Below are 18,551 nucleotides of genomic sequence, written 5' to 3'. Positions count from 1 at the left end.
AGACATAAGGGAACAACTGAGGGTTAAAAAAGAGGCATACAATGTCAGCTGTGGCCCAGTTGTTAGCACTCTTGCCTCATAAGGTCATAAGGATCTGGGTTTAAGGGACTCTCCAAGCCTTCAGAACAAAAACAAAGACTGAGGGAGTGCTGCATTGTCAGAGGTCCTGTCTTTTTGATGAAACATTAAATCGAGGCTCCATCTGCATGGTTATTATCTACCTGGTTATCACATTGCTGTTTGTGGGAGCTTGCTATGTGCATATTGGCTGCCGTGATTCCTACATTACACCAGTGACTACACTTCAAAACAAAATGATTGGCTGTAAAGTGCTTTGAGACATCTGGTGGCCATACAGAGGGGGCATGATAAGAGAGAACACGAAAAGATAGTAGAGAAGTTTAAAAAGAGCACTTAGGAAGGCAACAACGAACAATGAAATTAAATTATTGAGGAACGTGAAACAAAATTGCAAAATATTTTACAGGCACATCAAAACACAAAAGGAAGGCTTTGATGGGAATAGGAGAATTAAGAGATAAACAGGATACAACACAGGTAATGATAGAGAGATGGCAGAAACATTAAGTAAATATTTTGCCAAGGAGATCGAACAGGTGACATGACATTGAATGATGAGATGAACAATGAATAAGTGCATTTAGAATAAAAAAATGGGATGTCAAAACTTTATCCTGGTCTGGATGGATTGAAACCATGCATTTTAGAAGAATCTAGAGAAGAGATAGCAGAGGCATTACTAGACATATTTAATGGTTTGTTAGAAAAAGGTGTAGTTTCAGAGGACTAGTAGATTGTTCATATAATTCCTATATTTAAAAGGGGCCCAGAACATGTCCAGGGAATTACAGACCAATCAGCTTTTTTAACTTTATTCTTTCATGGGATATGGGTGTCACTGGCTAGGCTAGCATTTATTGCCCATCTCTAACTGCCCTCAAGAAGGTGGTGGTGAGCTGCCTTATTGAATCGCTGCAGTTCATGTCATGTAGTGCAGTTATGAAGGGAGTTCCAGGACCCAGCGACATTGAAGGAATGATGATATAGTTCCAAGTCAGGACGGTGTGTGGCTTGTGTTTGAGATGGTAGAGGTCGCGGTTTTAGAAGGAGCAGATTGGGAGAGCTGACTCACAGACTGGTCAAGCAACAGCCTGACATAGAAATTCTCGCGGAATCATACCTTATAATGTTCCAGACACCACCATCACCATCCCTGGGTATGTTAGCAGAGGCGGTATACAGTCGGGAGGGAGTTGCCCTGGGAGTCCTTAACATCGACTCCGGACCCCATGAAGTCCCATGGCATCAGATCAAACATGGGCAAGGAAACCTCCTTCTGATTACCACATGCCACTCTCCCTCAGCTAATGAATCAGTGCTCCTCCATGTTGAACACCACTTGAGTGGCAAGGGCACAGCATGTACTCTGGGTGGGGGACTTTTTTCTTATTCATTCATGAGATATGGGCTTCACTGGCCAGGCCAGCATTTATTACCCATCCCTAGCTGCCCTTGAGAAGATGTTCATTACCAAGAGTGGCTTGGTAGCACCACTACTGAATGAGCTGTCTGGGTCCTAAAGGACTTGGCTGCTAGACTGGGTTTGTGGCAGGTAGTGAAGGAGCCAACAAGAGGGAAAACATACTTGACCCCATCTTCACCTGCCTGCAGATGCATCTGTCCATGACAGTATCTATAGAAGTGACCACCGCACAGTCATTGTGGAGACAAAGTCCCTCCATCACATTGAGGATACCCTCCATTGTGTGGTGTTGAAATACCACCGTACTAAATGGGATAGATTTCAAACAGATCTAGCAACTCAAGACTGGGCATCTATGAGGTACTGTGGGCCAGCAGCAGCAGCAGAATTGTACTCGAACACAAGTTGTAACCTCATGACCCAGCATATCGCCCACTCTACCATTACCATCAAGCCAGGGGATCAACCAGGGTTCAATGAAGAGTGCAGGAGGGCATGCCAGAAGCAGCACCACGCATACCTAAAAATGAGGTGTCAACCTGGTGAAGCTATAACACAGGACTACTTGCGTGGCAAGCAACAAGTGATATACAGGGCTAAGCAACCCCACAGTCAATGGATCAGATCTAAGCTCTGCCACATCTAGTTATGAATGGTGGTGGACAATTAAACAACTCACTAGAGGAGGAGGTTCCACAAATATTCCCATCCTTAATAATGGGGGAGCCCAGCACATCAGTGCAAAAGACAAGGCTGAAGCATTCGCTACAATCTTCAGCCAGAAGTGCCGAGTGGATGGTCCATCTCGGCCTCCTCCGGAGTCCCAGCATTACAGTTGCCTGTCTTCAGCCAATTCAGTTCACTCCATGTGATATCAAGAAATGGCTGAAGGCACTGGATAGTGCAAAGGCTATGGGCCCTGACAATATTTAAGAAATAGTATTGAAGACTTGTGCTCCAGAACTTGCCACACCCCTAGCCAAGCTGTTCCAGTACAACACTGGCATTATACTGAGGGTTTAGGCACATGTTATTCATAAGCCAAGATGCTTTCCTTGATTTACAAACTGAGTCATAGAACAGTCTTCCATGAACTCTACAAATCCCTTCCCTGACTTACCAGTAGTGGCATTATGGCCCCAGTCAATTTCTGGCACTGGAACATTAGTCTGGATTACATGCAGTCTCTGGAGTGGGGCTTGAACCCACAACTTTTGGACTCAGAGACATGAGTGTAAGCAACTGATTCATGGCTGACACCTTAGCTGCCGTAGTCCTGACTCAACCAGCAAAACGATGAATTTAAACAGAAGGCCATTGGTTCAAGTCTTGTTCCAGATACTTAGTTCGGGCTAACACGCTCAGTGCAGTACTGAGGGAGTACTGCGCTGTTGGACATGCTGTCTTTCAGATGAGGCCCTCCTGGGTGCATGTAAAAGATTCATAGCACTATGTCAAAGAAAAGCAAGGGAGTTCTCCATAATGTCCTGCCCAATATTTATCCTTCAATCATCAGCACTTAAAAACGGAGATCTTGCCATGAGCAAACTGATTGCTGTGTTTACCATATTACAACAGTAATCATACTTCAAAAGAACCTAATTAGTTGTGAAGCTGTAGTAATTATAGTTTTGATAAATGTAGGACTGTAGCTTTAAGAATAATATTGTGCTGTAAGATCACATGATCTGTGTAAGCCAATGGGTTAGCAGCACGGAGAACCTCTAGGAGTGAGTACTTCTTCAGTTATAGAGTTTGATGCATACATGTAGTTGCTGCTGCTGCCTTGTAAATAAAGTTAAATGTGTCCACTAAGAAAAGTCACCCAGAAGATCAACCCTATTAGAAACTGACCGTGAGGATAAATCAGATTCGGTACTGTCCCTCACTGAGCAATTGTGAGTACAAAGAACAAAGAAAAGTACAGCACAGGAACAGGCCCTTCAGCCCTCGCCGATCATATTTCCCGTCAACTAAGACATTTTGCACTTCTGGGGTCTGTATCCCTCTATTCCCATCCTATTCATGTATTTGTCAAGCTGCCTCTTAAACATCACTATCGTACCTGCTTCCACCACCTCCTCTGGCAGCGAAGTCCAGACAATCACTACCCTCTGCGTAAAAAACTTGCCCCGCCCAACTCCTCTATAGTTTTCTCCTCTCACCTTAAATCTATACCCCCTAGTAATTGACTCTTCCATCCTGGGAAAAAGCTTCTATCTACTCTGTCCATGCCACTCATAAGTTTGTAAACTTCTATCAAGTTCATTAAAAAGAAAAGAAGATATATTTATCCGAGATGCAACAGTTTGGCAGAATCGATCCCTTTGAACCAGCTACAAATGACTGGTCTCAATATATAGAACGTCTTGCATTCTTCTTTCAAGCCAACAAAATCACGGGGGAGGAAAAGAGGAGAACGATTCTCCTGAGTATTTGTGGAAGCAAGACCTACACTTTAATTCAAAGCTTGATGGCCCCCAGTGTCCCAGATTCTAAGATTTTCAGTGAATTAGTAAACTTCATTAAGAGACATTTTCAACCCAAGCCCTCAGTCACAAAGCAGAGGTTCAGGTTTAATGCACAGAATAGGGCCCCGGGGGAGACCATTGATGCCTACGTGATGAAATCAAAACAACTGAATATTGTGATTTTGGTGAAACCATGAATGATGTGCTCAGGGATCATTTGGTATGTGGCTTGCAGCCTATTCAGCAAAGATTGCTGGCTGAAGTGAATCTTGATTTTAAGAAAGCATTAGAAATAGCGCTTGTGATGGAAAGCGCTGTAAGAGATTCACGAGCGAATCAAGGGGCGCAAATTGGCCCCGTTCTCCTAGTTGGGCGGGAACAGTCAGCGCGAAAAGCCGGGACCCTGCCACGAAGCAGGAAACAGCCGGCAGCATTAAGAGGCGGTCACACAGGGCCAGAAAAGGATGCTAAGTACACTCATGCTAACACTATCTCTCTCTCTCTTTCATGTTGCAGGAAGACCACATCTGGATCATGGATCCTGGTGACCTAGCTGTATGCCTGATGGCCTACAGAGAGCAAAGAAGACGGAGGAGAAAGCGACTGAGGCTCCAGGCCGCGCAAAGGCAGGAGCAGCAACTTCAGGAAGAAGGGGCTGCTGGGGCTCCTACACAGGCTGCCCAGGAGCGACAGTGACCTGTGGCTGGTTGGCGCCTAGTGACACCCAGGGTCTATAGACGCTGCCTGTCATTCCTGCAGATGACCAAGAACCAGTTTCGCCAAAGGCTGCGCATGTTTAGGGACCTGGTATCTCACATCTGCCACTTACTGCAGGACTTGGTGCCAAGGGGATATGAAGGGCCTCCACTGCCAGTGGCTGTGAAAGTGACCATGGTGCTCAATTTCTATGCTAGTGGCTCCTTTCAGGGCTCCACAGGTGACCTCTATGGGATCTCACAAGCCACCACCCACAAATGCATCCATGAGGTCATGGATGCCACCTTCTCAAGGGTACACATTTTGCCCGGGACTGGGACAGCCAGGATGCAAGGGCCTATGGATTTGCTCAGATCTCAGGATTCCCACAGGTGCAGGCTGCAATCGGCTGCACCCATGTGACTCTCTGGTCTCTGTTGCTACACACGGTGGACTACATCAACCGCAAGGGCTTCATTCACTGAATGTGCAGGTAGTAGGTAACCACCAGAAGCACATCCTCCAGGTATTCGCACAGTTTCCAGGGAATGTGCAAGACGCCTACATCCTCAGTCACTCACAGATCCCTTCAGTCTTCTAGGGCCACAGAGGCTGCAGGGATGGCTCCTCAGCGACAAGGCCTACCTGCAGAGGCTGTGGCTGATGACACCTCTGTATTGGCCTCAGGCTGCAGCAGAGCGATGGTATAATAAAGCTCTTGCTGCAGCCCACAACTTGATGGAGCAAACCATTGGGATGCTGAAGATATAGTTCCGGTGCCTGGACTGATCTTGCGGTGCCCTGCAATATAGTCCACAGAGAGTGTTACACATCATTGTCGTCTGCTCCGCCCTTTACAGCCTGGCACACCAATGGGGAGACAAGCTGGCTGAGGAGGAGATGGAGGAGCTGGATGTCTCCTCAGATGAGGACGACAGCAGGGATGAGGGTGAGGAGGTCCTCGGTGGTGACAACGATGAGGATAAGGCTCTCGCACTGGCTAAAGGAGGCAGGTGTACTTGGGAGGCCCTCATAGCTGCCAGATTTGTGGAGGATGATGACGACATGCAGTGAGGCGTCCCCATAGATCCTCACATCACAGTTATGAATGTTTGACTCCAGCCTGTCTTATGGCAGTGCCAAAAGCCTCTGTGAGAATGCTTCTGTCATGGAGATGCAGTGGAGGCCCTAATAGTCGCTCGATCGCAGGAGGATAATGACATCATGCAGTGAGGACACTCCGTGGATCTTCCGTGAATGGCTGACTCCTGTCTCGCTGAGGGTAGCTCACTTGCACTCCATGATCAAGGCCATCTCTTAGAGACTCAGCCATGAAACTTTAGACGCATCCGATGCTGTGTCAGTCTTCATCACCTGAGCCCTTCAGGAGCTGGTGCACAGTATCAATAGTCTCAGATGTTGGTGCGATGGGGTCCAGCCCCATTTTAAGTGTCCTGAGAGCACACAGAGAGAATGCGAGAACTCTGTCGCACCTGCCCACTACATTCTAGCAGCAATGACCAGCACCGCCGAGGAGCAGGCATCAGTAATGTTTCCAGGGAGTGCAAGGCTGGACCATCACTGTGGTCTGAAGGCTGCACAGAACATGGGGAAGAGGTCTTGGACTGAGACACCTGCCTTTTATCTTGTGCAAAAAGGTTTCACGTCCGAGTGACAAGAACACTGCTCATCAGAACAAGGAGCCACAGGCAGGGAGATATTCTTGGGAGTTTATTGACAATAGTGAACAGCATGTACAAGTGACCAACACCCATGCCCAGGCTGTGCAACTACTTTTCCTTAACTGCCCTAACCCTGCCACTACGTCTTGGTGCTCCCCGGACATCTACAGTAGAGGTGGAAGCAGCCTGCTGACTATGACACCCTATCTGTGGTGACTTTGGGGGCATCCTCTGGAGGGCCTCAGCCTATTTTCGGGGTCCTGCTAAGTGGCAATGGCACCCTCCTCGCCCTGTGAACCTGAAGCTGAGGAGGTCACAGGAAGAGGGGATTCAGATGGGCTGGAGTCACCTGGGTGGATGATACTGGGGTTTGGACATGCTGATCCTTCTCCCTATGGGTGCCTGAGGGCCCCTGGCTGACTCCATGAGGGGAATGGGTTGCTGGAGTGAGATCAAGTTGCCCGGCACCCCTCTCGTGTACACACTGTTGGAGGCCAACTATGGCATCAGTGATGGAGTTAAGCCCTCGCAGCAGTGCAGAAACAATGTCCTGGACCAAGATCTCCATGGTGGCCGCCATCCCATCAGCGTTGACTGCGGTCCATTGCAAAGCTGGCACTATCACCTCAGCCTAAAGATGGACGGATTCCTCCATTGTGGCTTACAATCTGAGGAGTGCAGCGGACATCCCTTCCTGATGTTCCCTAGCTTGCCTTTGCAGCTCCAGCAACAGTGACATGACCGAGTCCAGAGGCTTGTCAGCTGAGTCAGACTCAACAGGTTCCTGGCCTCCAGCAGCCCTCTGAATGCCAGGGACCTGGGAAGTCCCTGCCACTGCCTGCTGTGGATCAGAATGTCCACTGTGCCACCAGTGTGTGATCCCATGTCTATTCTAGAGCTAGGTTCCCACCGATGTGTGTGTCTCTGCGCTGGTGGAGGGTGTGGGTGTGCGCTTCAAGGAAGGTGCCTTCAGATTCCCCTTCAGAGGTTTCTTCCGGGCTTGGTTGAAGGCCCTGGGTCAGTGACTCGGTCAGCTGTTTGGCAGATGTACCTGCGAAAGCAAGGGGAGATTATTAGTGCATGACAGTGGCCAGTGAAAGAGGACACATCGCTCACATGGCATGAAAGCCTGATGGATGTTGCACTGCTGGAACCTCACTTGGTGGAGCAGTGCCGACCTCACTGTCAGCACAGGACCCGTCCAAATCATGGTCAGCCAGCTCAATGGCTCTGTTTTCAAAGTCTGTTTTGACCTTGATTTCAGGCATTCCGCCACCAGTCTGCGACCTCTCTCTTTTGTCGTGTGCCAGCTGGTCCTGCAAGGATAGAGATGGAGAAAATGTAAACAGGACGCCTGCCGGGCCAGATGATAGATGTGTCTGGCCTGTGTGGGTGGTGAGTGGTCCCATGGACAAACTGAGGAAAAACTGGGTGTGTGAAAAAGTGAATGGTGATGTCCCTTGAACTGGCAGCGAGTTAGGGCCCTGTGGATGTGTGCTGGGTTTGTGATTGTGTCAGTTGAGAGTAATGAAAAGAGTGACTCACCCTGGTGGAACAGAGATCATTCTTGTGGCACTGGGTGGCTGTCCCTGTCTGAAGGGTATTGGCGCTGACCACCACTGCCCCCAACTCCCAAGCCAGATTGGTCACATTACTGTCCATCCTGCGGCCGGAGCAAGGGTACAGGACATCTTGCTAGGCCTCCAACGCATCCAGCATTCACCCGAGGGATCCGTCATTAAACCGGGCTGGGGAGGGGGTGCTGCAGTCTTTTTTCCTTTGCTGGCCATGCCTCCCGGGCAGCGGTGGTGAGCTGGTAGCAATGAGCAGTGTCCTGGCGGCTGCCTTTAAACATGATGGCCAGTGTGATGCAACGGCAGGGTGATGGCAGGAGGGCGAATGAGAGCCCACCCACCATGGAAACAGCGTGTTTCCCAGGAATGCATAAATAATGAGGCAGGTTTGGGACAATAAGGCATGAAAACCCGCTACCAAGGCCACTTTAACTGCCCGCTACCGCACTTCATGCAAATCTGGGAAAATTCCACCCAACGACATGGAAGAACAGCAGAAGAAACCTGAGGTGACTCTGCTGAATTACAGAATTCAAGATGAAGTGAGTGAGCTTCACAAAGAAAAGGAAAACCTGTTGAAAGACCTTCACACACTACAAGGATCCCTCCGGTCAAAGCTTGTACCTCTGAAAAATTACAAAGAGAAATAGGAAGAATTTAAAGTCACTCTGAACAAACTGAAGGCAGAGAAGACGCAGCAATGTTCAAGGTTCCAGGAGGAAGCCAACAGATACAAGCAGACAGAAGAGCTTAAGAATCGTCTGAATGAAGCTAAAGAGGCTTTGAAAGCAAAAATTGTAGAACTTTCCAAGATGTGAGTTGATAATAAATTCATGAGTAGCTCAACTACTGAACTAAGACAAGTTGAGATTGCATCTAAGAGAAGTCTGGCCGACAGTGAAGTTCAAAAAAAAGCCAAGACTAAACTGTGTGGCAGAAAGAAGACATGTAGAAAGCTGATGCAGAATTACTGATGAGGCACCGTCTTCAAACAAGACTAAGCCTGATACTTACCAATTTAGAGGGGAAACGTTGAGAAAACTTAAGGGAACCAAAAAGCGACTCATGATTTGAATAGTGGTGAGTGACAATTTACCGTTGGAGAAGCAGTATGTGTAAAGGATTTTGGTGGAGGACCGAAGTGGTTACCTGGTAAAGTAAGTTCTGTGACCGGCCCATTGTTGTACTACTTGGAAGTGGTGGGCCGGATCACCCATAAGCATATGAATCGTTTAAGAGAAAGGGAACAAACAAAATAATGTTCAGTTGTAACCATTGCTGAACCAGTGGTTCCTGTTGAAAGGACCAAGCAACCAAGGACACACATGCCCAATGTCTATGTCGAAATGGAAGACACTGAATTGCATGTGCCTAATGAGTTACCTGATGTTAATTCAGTTCCAGAGAATATGGTTCCTGCAAAAGAATATGAAGTCGTGGAGCTACGACATTCTGCATGGATCAGGAAACCACCTGAAAGGCTGAACTTGTAATTTCATGACCTGTGCAAATATTGTAATGTCATGAGATAAATATCCTTGTAAATACAAAATGTACGGAAAAGTTAAAGGGGGAGGAATGTAGTAATTATAGTTCTGATAAATGTAGGACTTTAGCTTTAATAATAATACAGTGCTGTAAGATCACATGATCTGTGTAAACCAATGGGTTAGCAGTGCAGGGAACCTCCAGGAGTGAGTGCTTCTTTAGTTATAGAGTTTGATGCACACGTGTAGTTGCTGCTGTTGTCTTGTAAATAAAGTTAAATGTGTCCACTAAGAAAAGTCTCCTGGCAGATCAACCCTATAGCAGAAGCGCTTCTCGACTTCCTGGGATCTTGAAATTCGTTATATAAATTCAAACAACAGCACATAACCTGACCTTCTCAGTGTGCTATCTGCCTCAGGAATAGCTTGCAGCAGCTCCTCCCATAACTAATATGGCAGTAAGAATTGGTTGGGATGGTTTTTTAGGGTAGCAATATCCCATTGATCTCATTTAAATGTCGCAGAGAGGATATCTGGCGAGCCTTAAAGGGAACTGGTGGCCAGAATTCTGGTGCAGTTTTAAGAACAAATTTTACTGTGTTTACTGCCCCAAATCTATAACCAGCAGCAATTCAAAGAAGAATCCAAGTCACACCATCCAATTTGTGTATCAAAGGAATGGTACTGTTCCATTTCCTGGGTTACACTATCAAATGTATTGATAACAAGTTACTCCAAATTGTGTGCAATGTGGGCTCATTTGGGGTTTGGGGAGGGAATTTGCAATTGGATCCAACTGCTCTACACTATCAGTAGTGCAGTCTCAATGGGTGGGAATCAGATAGCTTTCCTATTAAATCTGGAATCAGGCAGGGCTGCTCTCTCTCCCCTGTCCTGTTTGTGTGTTGCATAGAACCCTTTGCTGAGTCCATCAGCAAGGATCCGGGTATAAGAGGAGTGACGATCCCAGGCAGTGGAGGCACTCAGGTCAAAGCATCCCTGTACATGGAGAATGTCGCCATCTTCTGCTCAGATCCGCTGTCGGTGCACAGACTGATCCACATCTGCGACCAGTTCGAACTGGCCTCGGGAGCCAAGGTAAATCGTGGGAAGAGCGAGGCCATGTTCTTTGGGAACTGGGCTGACCGATCCTTTGTGCCCTTCACCGTCAGGGCTGACGGCCTGAAGGTGCTGGGGATATGGTTCGGAGGGACCGGGGCATGTGTTAGAAACTGTAAGGAGTGACTGTCCACGGTGCAAAGAAAACTGGGCATGTGGGAGCGACGCCCCCTCTCCATTGCGGGTAGCCTGGTCATCAGATGCGAGGCACTCTCGATGTTGCTGTACGTGATGCAGGTCTGGCCCATTCCAGACTCCTGCGCGATGGCGATCACCCGAGCTATCTTTTGCTTTATCTGGAGGTCGAAAATGGATCGTGTCTGCAGGGACGCGATGTACAAGCCTCTAGATAAGGGGGGAAGAATGTGCCCAACATCGCCCTCAGACAAAAACAGAAATACCTGGAAAAACTCAGCAGGTCCGGCAGCATCGGTGGAGAAGAACAAAGTTGACATTTCGAATCCTCTTGACCCTTCAACAGAATTAAGTAAAAATAGGAGAGGGGTGAAATATAAGCTGGTTTAAGGTGAGGTGTTGGGGGAGAAGTGGGGGGGTGGTGGTGGTGGTTGTAGGGACAAGCAAGCAGTGATAGGAGCAGATAACCAAAAGATGTCACAGACAAAAGAACAAAGAGGTGTTGAAGGTGGTGATATTATCTAAAAGAATGTGCAAATTAAGAATGGATAGCAGGACATGCAAGGTACAGATAGCTCTAGTGAGGTGGGGTGAAATAAGACTAAAAGGGCATAAAAGGTATAAATTTAAAAATAATGGAAAAAGGAGGGAAAAGAAAAATCTATATAAATTATTAGAAAAAACAAAAGGGAGGGGGAAGAAACGGAAAGGGGGTGGGAATGGAGGAGGGAGTTCAAGATCTAAAGTTGTTGAATTCAATATTCAGTCCGGAAGGCTGGAAAGTGCCTAGTTGGAAGATGAGGTACTGTTCCTCCAGTTTGCGTTGAGATTCGCTGGAACAATACAGTAAGCCAAGGACAGACATGTGGGCAAGAGAGCAGGATGGAGTGTTAAAATGGCAAGCGACAGGGAGGTTTGGGTCATTCTTGCGGACAGACCAAAGGTGTTCTGCAAAGCGGTCACCCAGTCTGTGTTTGGTCTCTCCAATGTAGAGGAAACCGCATTGGGAGCAACAAATGCAATAGACTAACTTGGGGGAAATGCTAGTGAAATGCTGCTTCACTTGAAAGGAGTGTTTGGGCCCTTGGACGGTGAGGAGAGAGGAAGTGAAAGGGCAGGTGTTGCATCTTTGGCGTATGCATGGGGAGGTGCCGTAGAGTTGAGGAATAGGGGGTGATGGAGGAGGGGACCAGGGTGTCATGGACAGAATGATCCCTACAAAATGCCACCGGGGGGGGGGGGGTGGGGAGGGGAGTGTGTGTGTGTGTGATGGGAAGATGTGTTTGGTGGTGGCATCATGCTGGAGTTGGCGGAAATGGCGGAGGATGATCCTTTGAATACGGAGGCTGGTGGAGTGATAAGTGAGAACAAGGGGGACCCTATCGTGTTTCTGGGAGGGAGGAGAAGGCGTGAGGGTGGATGCGCGGGTGATGGGCTGGAAACGGTTGAGGGCCCTGTCAACGACCGTGGGTGGAAAACCTCGGTCAAGGAAGAAGAAGGACATGTCAGAGGAACTGTTTTTGAAGGTAGCATCATCAGAACAGATGCAAAGGAGGCGAAGGAACCTGGAGAATGGGATGGAGTCCCTACAGGAAGTGGGGTGTGAGGAGCTGTAGTCAAGGTAGCTGTGGGAGTCGGTAGGCTTGTAATGGATATTGGTGGGCAGTCTATCACCAGAAATTGAGGCAGACAGGTCAAGGATGGGAAGGGAAGTGTCAGAGATGGACCATGTGAAAATGATGGAGGGGTGGAGATTGGAAGCAAAATTAATAAATTTTTCTAGGTCCCGACGAGAGCATGAAGCAGTACCGAAGTAATCATCGATGTACCGGAGAAAGAGTTGTGGGAGGGTCCAGAGTAGGACTGTAACAAGGAATGTTCCACATAGCCCATAAAGAGACAGGCATAGCTGGGGCCCCTGGTGGCATTCCGTAGGGATCATTCCCTCCGTGACACCCTGGTCCACTTCTCCATCACCCCCCACTCCTCAACCCCACCTACGGCACCTCCCCATGCATATGGAAAATATGCAACACCTGCCCCTTCACTTCCTTTTTCCTCACCGTCCATGGGCCCAAACACTCCTTTCAAGTGAAGCAGCATTTCACTTGCATTTCCCCCAACTTAGTCTACTGCATTCGTTGCTCCCAATGCGGTTTCCTCTACATTGGAGAGACCACGCGCAGACTGGGCGACCGCTTTGCAGAACACCTTTGGTCTATCCGCAAGAATGACCCAGACCTCCCTGTCGTTTGACATTTTAACACTCCACCCTGCTCTCTTGCCCACATGTCTGTCCTTGGCTTACTGTATTGTTCCAGTGAATCTCAACGCAAACTGGAGGAACAGCACCTCATCTTCTGACTAGGCACTTTCCAGCCTTCCGGACTGAATATTGAATTCAACAACTTTAGATCTTGAACTCCCTCCTCCATCCCCACCCCCTTTTCGTTTCTTCCCCCTCACTTTTGTTTTCTCCAATAATTTATATAGATTTTTCTTTTCCTACCTATTTCCATTATTTTTAAATCTATACCTTTTATGCCCTTTTAGTCTAATTTCACTCCAACCCCACTAGAGCTATCTGTACCTTGCATGTCCTGCTATCCATTCTTAATTAGCCCATTCTTTTAGATAATATCACCACCTTCAACACCTCTTTGTTCTTTTGTCTGTGACATCTTTTGGTTATCTGCTCCTATCACTGCCTGCTTGTCCCTACAACCACACCCCCTTCCCCCCACCCACTCCCCCCCCCCCACCCCCCCCCCGCCCCACCCACCTTAAACCAGCTTATATTTCACCCCTCTCCTATTTTTACTTAGTTCTGTTGAAGGGTCAAGAGGACTCGAAACATCAACTTTGTTCTTCTCCGCCGATGCTACCAGACCTGCTGAGTTTTTCCAGGTATTTCTGCTTTTTGTTTTGGATTTCCAGCATCCGCAGTTTTTTGTTTTTATCGCCCTCAGTCTGATGGCTTTGTGTGCGGCTGCATCAAGCTGTCCGTAGACCCTTGGTGCGTAAACACCAAGTATCACTATGTGCTGAGGTTCTACCTGTCCCCAGTGTTGCGAAGGATGGATCTGGCCACGCTGCTGCGCAACGCTCCAAGTAGTTGGACCATGCCGTACCACCTGTCCCTCGTGGAAAAATTTATGCAGAGAAACACCTTTGACCACAAGTCTATCAGGCAGTGGTCAGCACATAACGTCTTGGAGGCCCTGCAGGAAAAGGAGAGGGTGGATCCTGTGGGATTGTTCCCCAAGCAGACTGTCAAAGTAATTTGGCAGAATGCCTCATCGCCAGAACTTTACAATAAGCACCAAGATGTAGCTTGGCTGGTGGTGAGAAAGACCCTCCCCGTCAGATCCTTCCAACAGGCCAGGAGTCTCACGCCCTCTGCACGTTGCCCTCGAGGTGGCTGTGGTGGGGACAAGACCGTTGTTCACCTCCTTATGGATTGTGCCTTTTGCAAAGAAGGTCTGGAGAGAGATGCTGTGGTTTCTGTCAAGGTCATCCTGAGCAGTTCTGTGACACAGGACTCTGTGCTCTACGGGCTGTTCCGAGGGACACACACCGAGACAAACATCAGCTGCAGCTGGAGGATCATCAGCTCGGTGAAAGATGCTCTTTGGTCTGCCCGAAACTTGTTGGTCTTCCAGCGCAAAGAGTTGTCCCCGACCGAGGGTTGCAGACTGGCACATTCCAAGATCCAGGACTACGTGCTGAGGGACACACTAAAGCTTGGGGCAGCTGCTGCAAAGGCACAATGAGGAAAGGTCGCTGTCTAAGACCTTTCTGCCATAGTGCACCGAGGGGCTGGGAACTGCTGAGAGTCCCTCGGGCTGTACAGCTCAAAATGAATGTATGCATTGAATACTAAATGTATTATAATTGTATTGAAGAACCTCAGACTGCAACATGATGTATGTTGATAACTCCAATACCGTTGTCTGCATTGACCACATTGAAATTATTGTAATATTCATTGATTGTATTGATGCACCTTGTGATCCATGTGTAAAAGTTGAATCTGATTGTACTTTTGTGATGGTGATTTTGAAATGTTTTGGAATGTTCTTCCAGATATTTTATGAATAAAGTATATTTTTCAAAAAAAACATGTGGGCTCACTTATGGGAGCAACTGGTGCCACCAACCCAACAGATTGCAGACCTGACAGATAGTTCGAAAGAACCAGGCACTAAAAGAGATTCGAGACTCATTCAGTGGTGGAACCACAACGGGAGAGATGCAGGTCACAGATCACAGCATTTTGGACAGGGTATACACACAGGCTCTCTATCCATTCAAAGGCTGAGGAACACTTCACTGCTACATGCTCCCCCATTATTTGTCTTACCTGAGTTCATCATGAGCTTCCTTCCCCAGTCCTAAGGCTCCTAGTGAGTGTGTTGCTGCCTGGCGGACATTGCTGTTCCAGTCATTCCACATCAGGTATACAATCTTGTGTGTCAGATCCTGAGGCATCAAAAAGGTGATAAAAGCATTTTATTCTACTGGAGCTAATGCCTCCAAAGATCACGAGAATATATAAAAATAAACTGAAAGTGGTTTTCAAATACTAGGAACCAGAAACCCAAATACACACCTGGATGAATGGGAAGGTGGCCAGGCAAGGGACAAATCTCATTTATGCAGTATAATTAGGTTAGGGGAATATAAACTGAAAAGGGAATATAAAGTGATGGGGAATAAATGGTGTGGGGGGTTGGGTGGGTGGGGGGGTGGTTGTGGAGAGGGAGGTGGTGCAGGGAATATAAATTAAATGGAAAAGATTACATAGAAAGTACAGCATTGAGACAGGCCATTTGGTCCATAGGTCTATGATGATATTTATGCTCTACATAAGTTTCTTCCTGCCCTACATCTTTAACGTCTCACCTTTCACATATTCTTCTAGGGGAACAGAATGGGGCTCAGGGCATTGTCCTGTCCACCCCTCCAGGTAACTCATCCTGCCGACAATAAGACAGGCAATAGGAGAAAAGTGTCAGTCTGAAGTTTGTTTCCCTTGGCAGAGTTTCGAAGGAGTGAGACTCCCTCTTCAATCAATTAAATATCATTAGAGCTCAAGTGGTCGAAGGCTGTGCCCATCCTTTCCCTTCTCTCCCCTCTCTCACAACAGGGACTGTTTTCCTCACTGCTCCTCAACAGTAGGTGTAAATATGCCTTAGCCTTGCCCAACTGAGCTGTGTGAACGATGATATGATGCCGTTCTACAAGAGACCCACTCTTGTGTTGCAATGAGAACTGAATTGAGTCTGGACAAACCCATCTCTGCTGTTAGCAACTTGAAAGATTTATGTGATTCAGGTTTACAACTTAGTTGGGAATAAACAGACAGTCGTGGTGTCTCGGCCATAAGCTGCTGATGGTGCGGTTAGAGCTATGAACGTTGAGATATTTCAAGATTTACAAGGGATGATAAAACCCAATAAAACACGCTGCTGTTCTGAGGAGAGAGAGATGCCCTGAGATGGATCATGTTTTAAGTTTGAATCACTCATGGATTACCAGGCTGCTTGACAGGTTCTCATTCTGGGATTGATGCCTGAATGATAATAAAGAATGTACAAAAACATTTACATTGTGGGGACCTTTCTTCAAAATGGCAGACTGATCTTTAGGTACTGCAGTCATTGCAGGCTGGTTTCATGCCTGTTCAAGGTTCTGATCATCTTCAAGATCTTATTGGGATGATACAAACAGAAAGAAAGTATTCAAATCCTGCCCCAATAGGGAGCTAGAATATGCAATTAACTTTACAAACTGAACACAGACCTACCTTGTTAAGTGATCCGCGCAGGCAGGAGAGGACCTTACATGCCAGCACCTTTTCTTTCCAATTGCGACTGTTCAGGTGCTTTGCCAGTATGAAGTGCACCAGAGTCTGGTTGTAAACAGAGAGCAGCTTTACCAAATACAAGCAGCAAGCAAATGTCAACAAGAAATGTGCTGGAGCGTTTGGTAGGACAGTGGAGCTTTATTTTGTATCTAACCCATGCGGTTCCTGACATGGGAGTGTTTGATTGCGACAGTGTAGAGGGAGCTTTACTCTGTATCTAACCTATAATATACCATCCTTGGGAGTTTCTGATATAGAGTTCAAAATGCATGGAGGCGGCAGGCGAATTCGTCCTCGAAACCTTACAAATGGTCTGTGAAAAATCAAAGATGGGGGCGAAAAATTCAAGAAATTCAAGTTCGTATTAGCTTACATTATGGCTGAACAATTTCAGATGCAAGATTCTCAGTGAGAGCTGGAAAATAATGCAGAGATTGATCAGAGGAGAAGTGAGCATAGGAAAGACAGAATTTGTGACTAGCTGCTCCTCCAATCACAGGTTCTGTCCTTCCCAGGCTGGCTGCTCTAACTTCTCTAATTGAAGGTTCCCTCCCTCCTGCTCTTGCTGCTCCTCCAGAGACCTTATCTATGGCTTGACAAACAGCAAGGGCAGGAGGGAGGAAACCTGTGATTGGAGGAGCAGTTATGCTGGACAATGAGTCCGCAAGTCCGACAAGTTCAATATCCTCTGGGACCAAGAGGAGAGATAAGCAGAAAAAGGAAATAAAGGAGGGCAGATAGAAACCCAGTATTGAGGCCAGGAGGAGACCTGGGGAAGCAGAGAATGTCTTCAAGGGCAGCAGCCAGCAGAGAGAAGGCCTGTCCCATTTTAATTTCCCTGTGATCCTGTGGTGGTGGTGGCTGGTGGGGAGGCAATCTTAATTTATTATTGTAAGTTGAGAATTGTACTAAAGTTATGAACAGAGACTTTTCAGACGGTGGCAACCTTAGCTCATGGGCGGTGACAAGTTCAGCATTGGCGGGAATCTGGAACTATTTTGCACAGTTGTTAAGTTTATAGAATAAAAGTAACCTAAGATCAACCTTAATTCTTATAAACCCTTTCCAGGGCACCTGATCTCTTGACTCATGATTTCCAGACATTTTGATGCATTGCAAATATCTAATTTTATATGTTTTGTAAAATAACTTTGGGCAGAATTTTATGTCCTGTGGGTGGGCCTGCACCTAACCCGATCAGGAGTAAAATAGTGTGTGAAGACGTCGGGTGAGCGTCCTGATGTCATCGCACATACGCATGATATTTCGATTGGCGGGCGTGCTAATTAAGTGGCCAAAAAGGCCCTTAAGCAAGTAATTTGTATTTTCCGCTGGCTGTCCAACCTTGCGATTGGCAGGTGGGCGAATAGGCCAGGCGGGTTGAAGTTTTCAACAGTAATTTTAAAATGATTTTTAAACATCATTTTTAAGATGTCCCTGTTCATGTGATTGAGTCACATGTGGGGAGATGTTTCCCTTATTTTTAAAATCTTTATGTTTGTTTGTAAAATTCTTCAGGTCCCCAAGGCAGCTCTGTGCCTTCAGGGAGCTTTCAGTGCTCGCTCCCTGCGCATGCGCAGACTTTAGCGCTAGCCCTCCCCCCCACCCCAGCAGCGCTGAGGTTTCCAGTGCGCATTTCACGCTGATTGGCCGTTAATTGCCCAGCCAGTGTGAACTCACGGTCGGGGCCCAATCACAGGCAGCGGTCCATTTTGCAGCCGCTCCCAGGCCTGCCTGCCATGCCTGCCCAACCTAGAGAAAATCCTGCCCTTTGAGTTTAGGAATTGAAGTTTTAAATATAGATAAATGGAAACACTTGGTTGAGTATCTGTAAACAGGCCTGGGGTAATTACAGTTCCAAGGGTAACCTGTGTTTCGACAATAAAATCAGGACTGGAAGTGAGAAACCTTAAACAATGGATGGCCCATCCCTGAGTTTGGTAGGGACAGCAGATCTACAGTTATTTTAACAAGGGATTTAAATTATTCATATAGTTCCCAGATTAAAGAAACT

The 18,551-nt window shown here is 47.2% G+C and overlaps 1 protein-coding gene across 1 annotated transcript in view; it reads right to left on the bottom strand.

The window, feature by feature from the left end:
* The window catches only part of heatr4 (HEAT repeat containing 4), an 84,681-nt gene that overhangs the window by 13,289 nt on the left and 52,841 nt on the right, over positions 1–18,551 (bottom strand). Inside the window, exons 8-9 of the mRNA XM_041214168.1 lie at positions 16,478–16,603; positions 15,032–15,150 (exon numbers count right to left, since the gene is read on the bottom strand). Coding sequence (XP_041070102.1) covers positions 15,032–15,150; positions 16,478–16,603 — 245 coding nt within the window. The remainder of the gene's footprint in view (positions 1–15,031; positions 15,151–16,477; positions 16,604–18,551) is intronic.

The sequence above is a fragment of the Carcharodon carcharias genome, chromosome 20 (genome assembly GCF_017639515.1).
Source record: "Carcharodon carcharias isolate sCarCar2 chromosome 20, sCarCar2.pri, whole genome shotgun sequence".
NCBI lineage: Eukaryota > Metazoa > Chordata > Chondrichthyes > Lamniformes > Lamnidae > Carcharodon > Carcharodon carcharias.
Note: the sequence above shows the minus strand (reverse complement) of the source record. Positions and strands in the feature narration are given on the sequence as shown.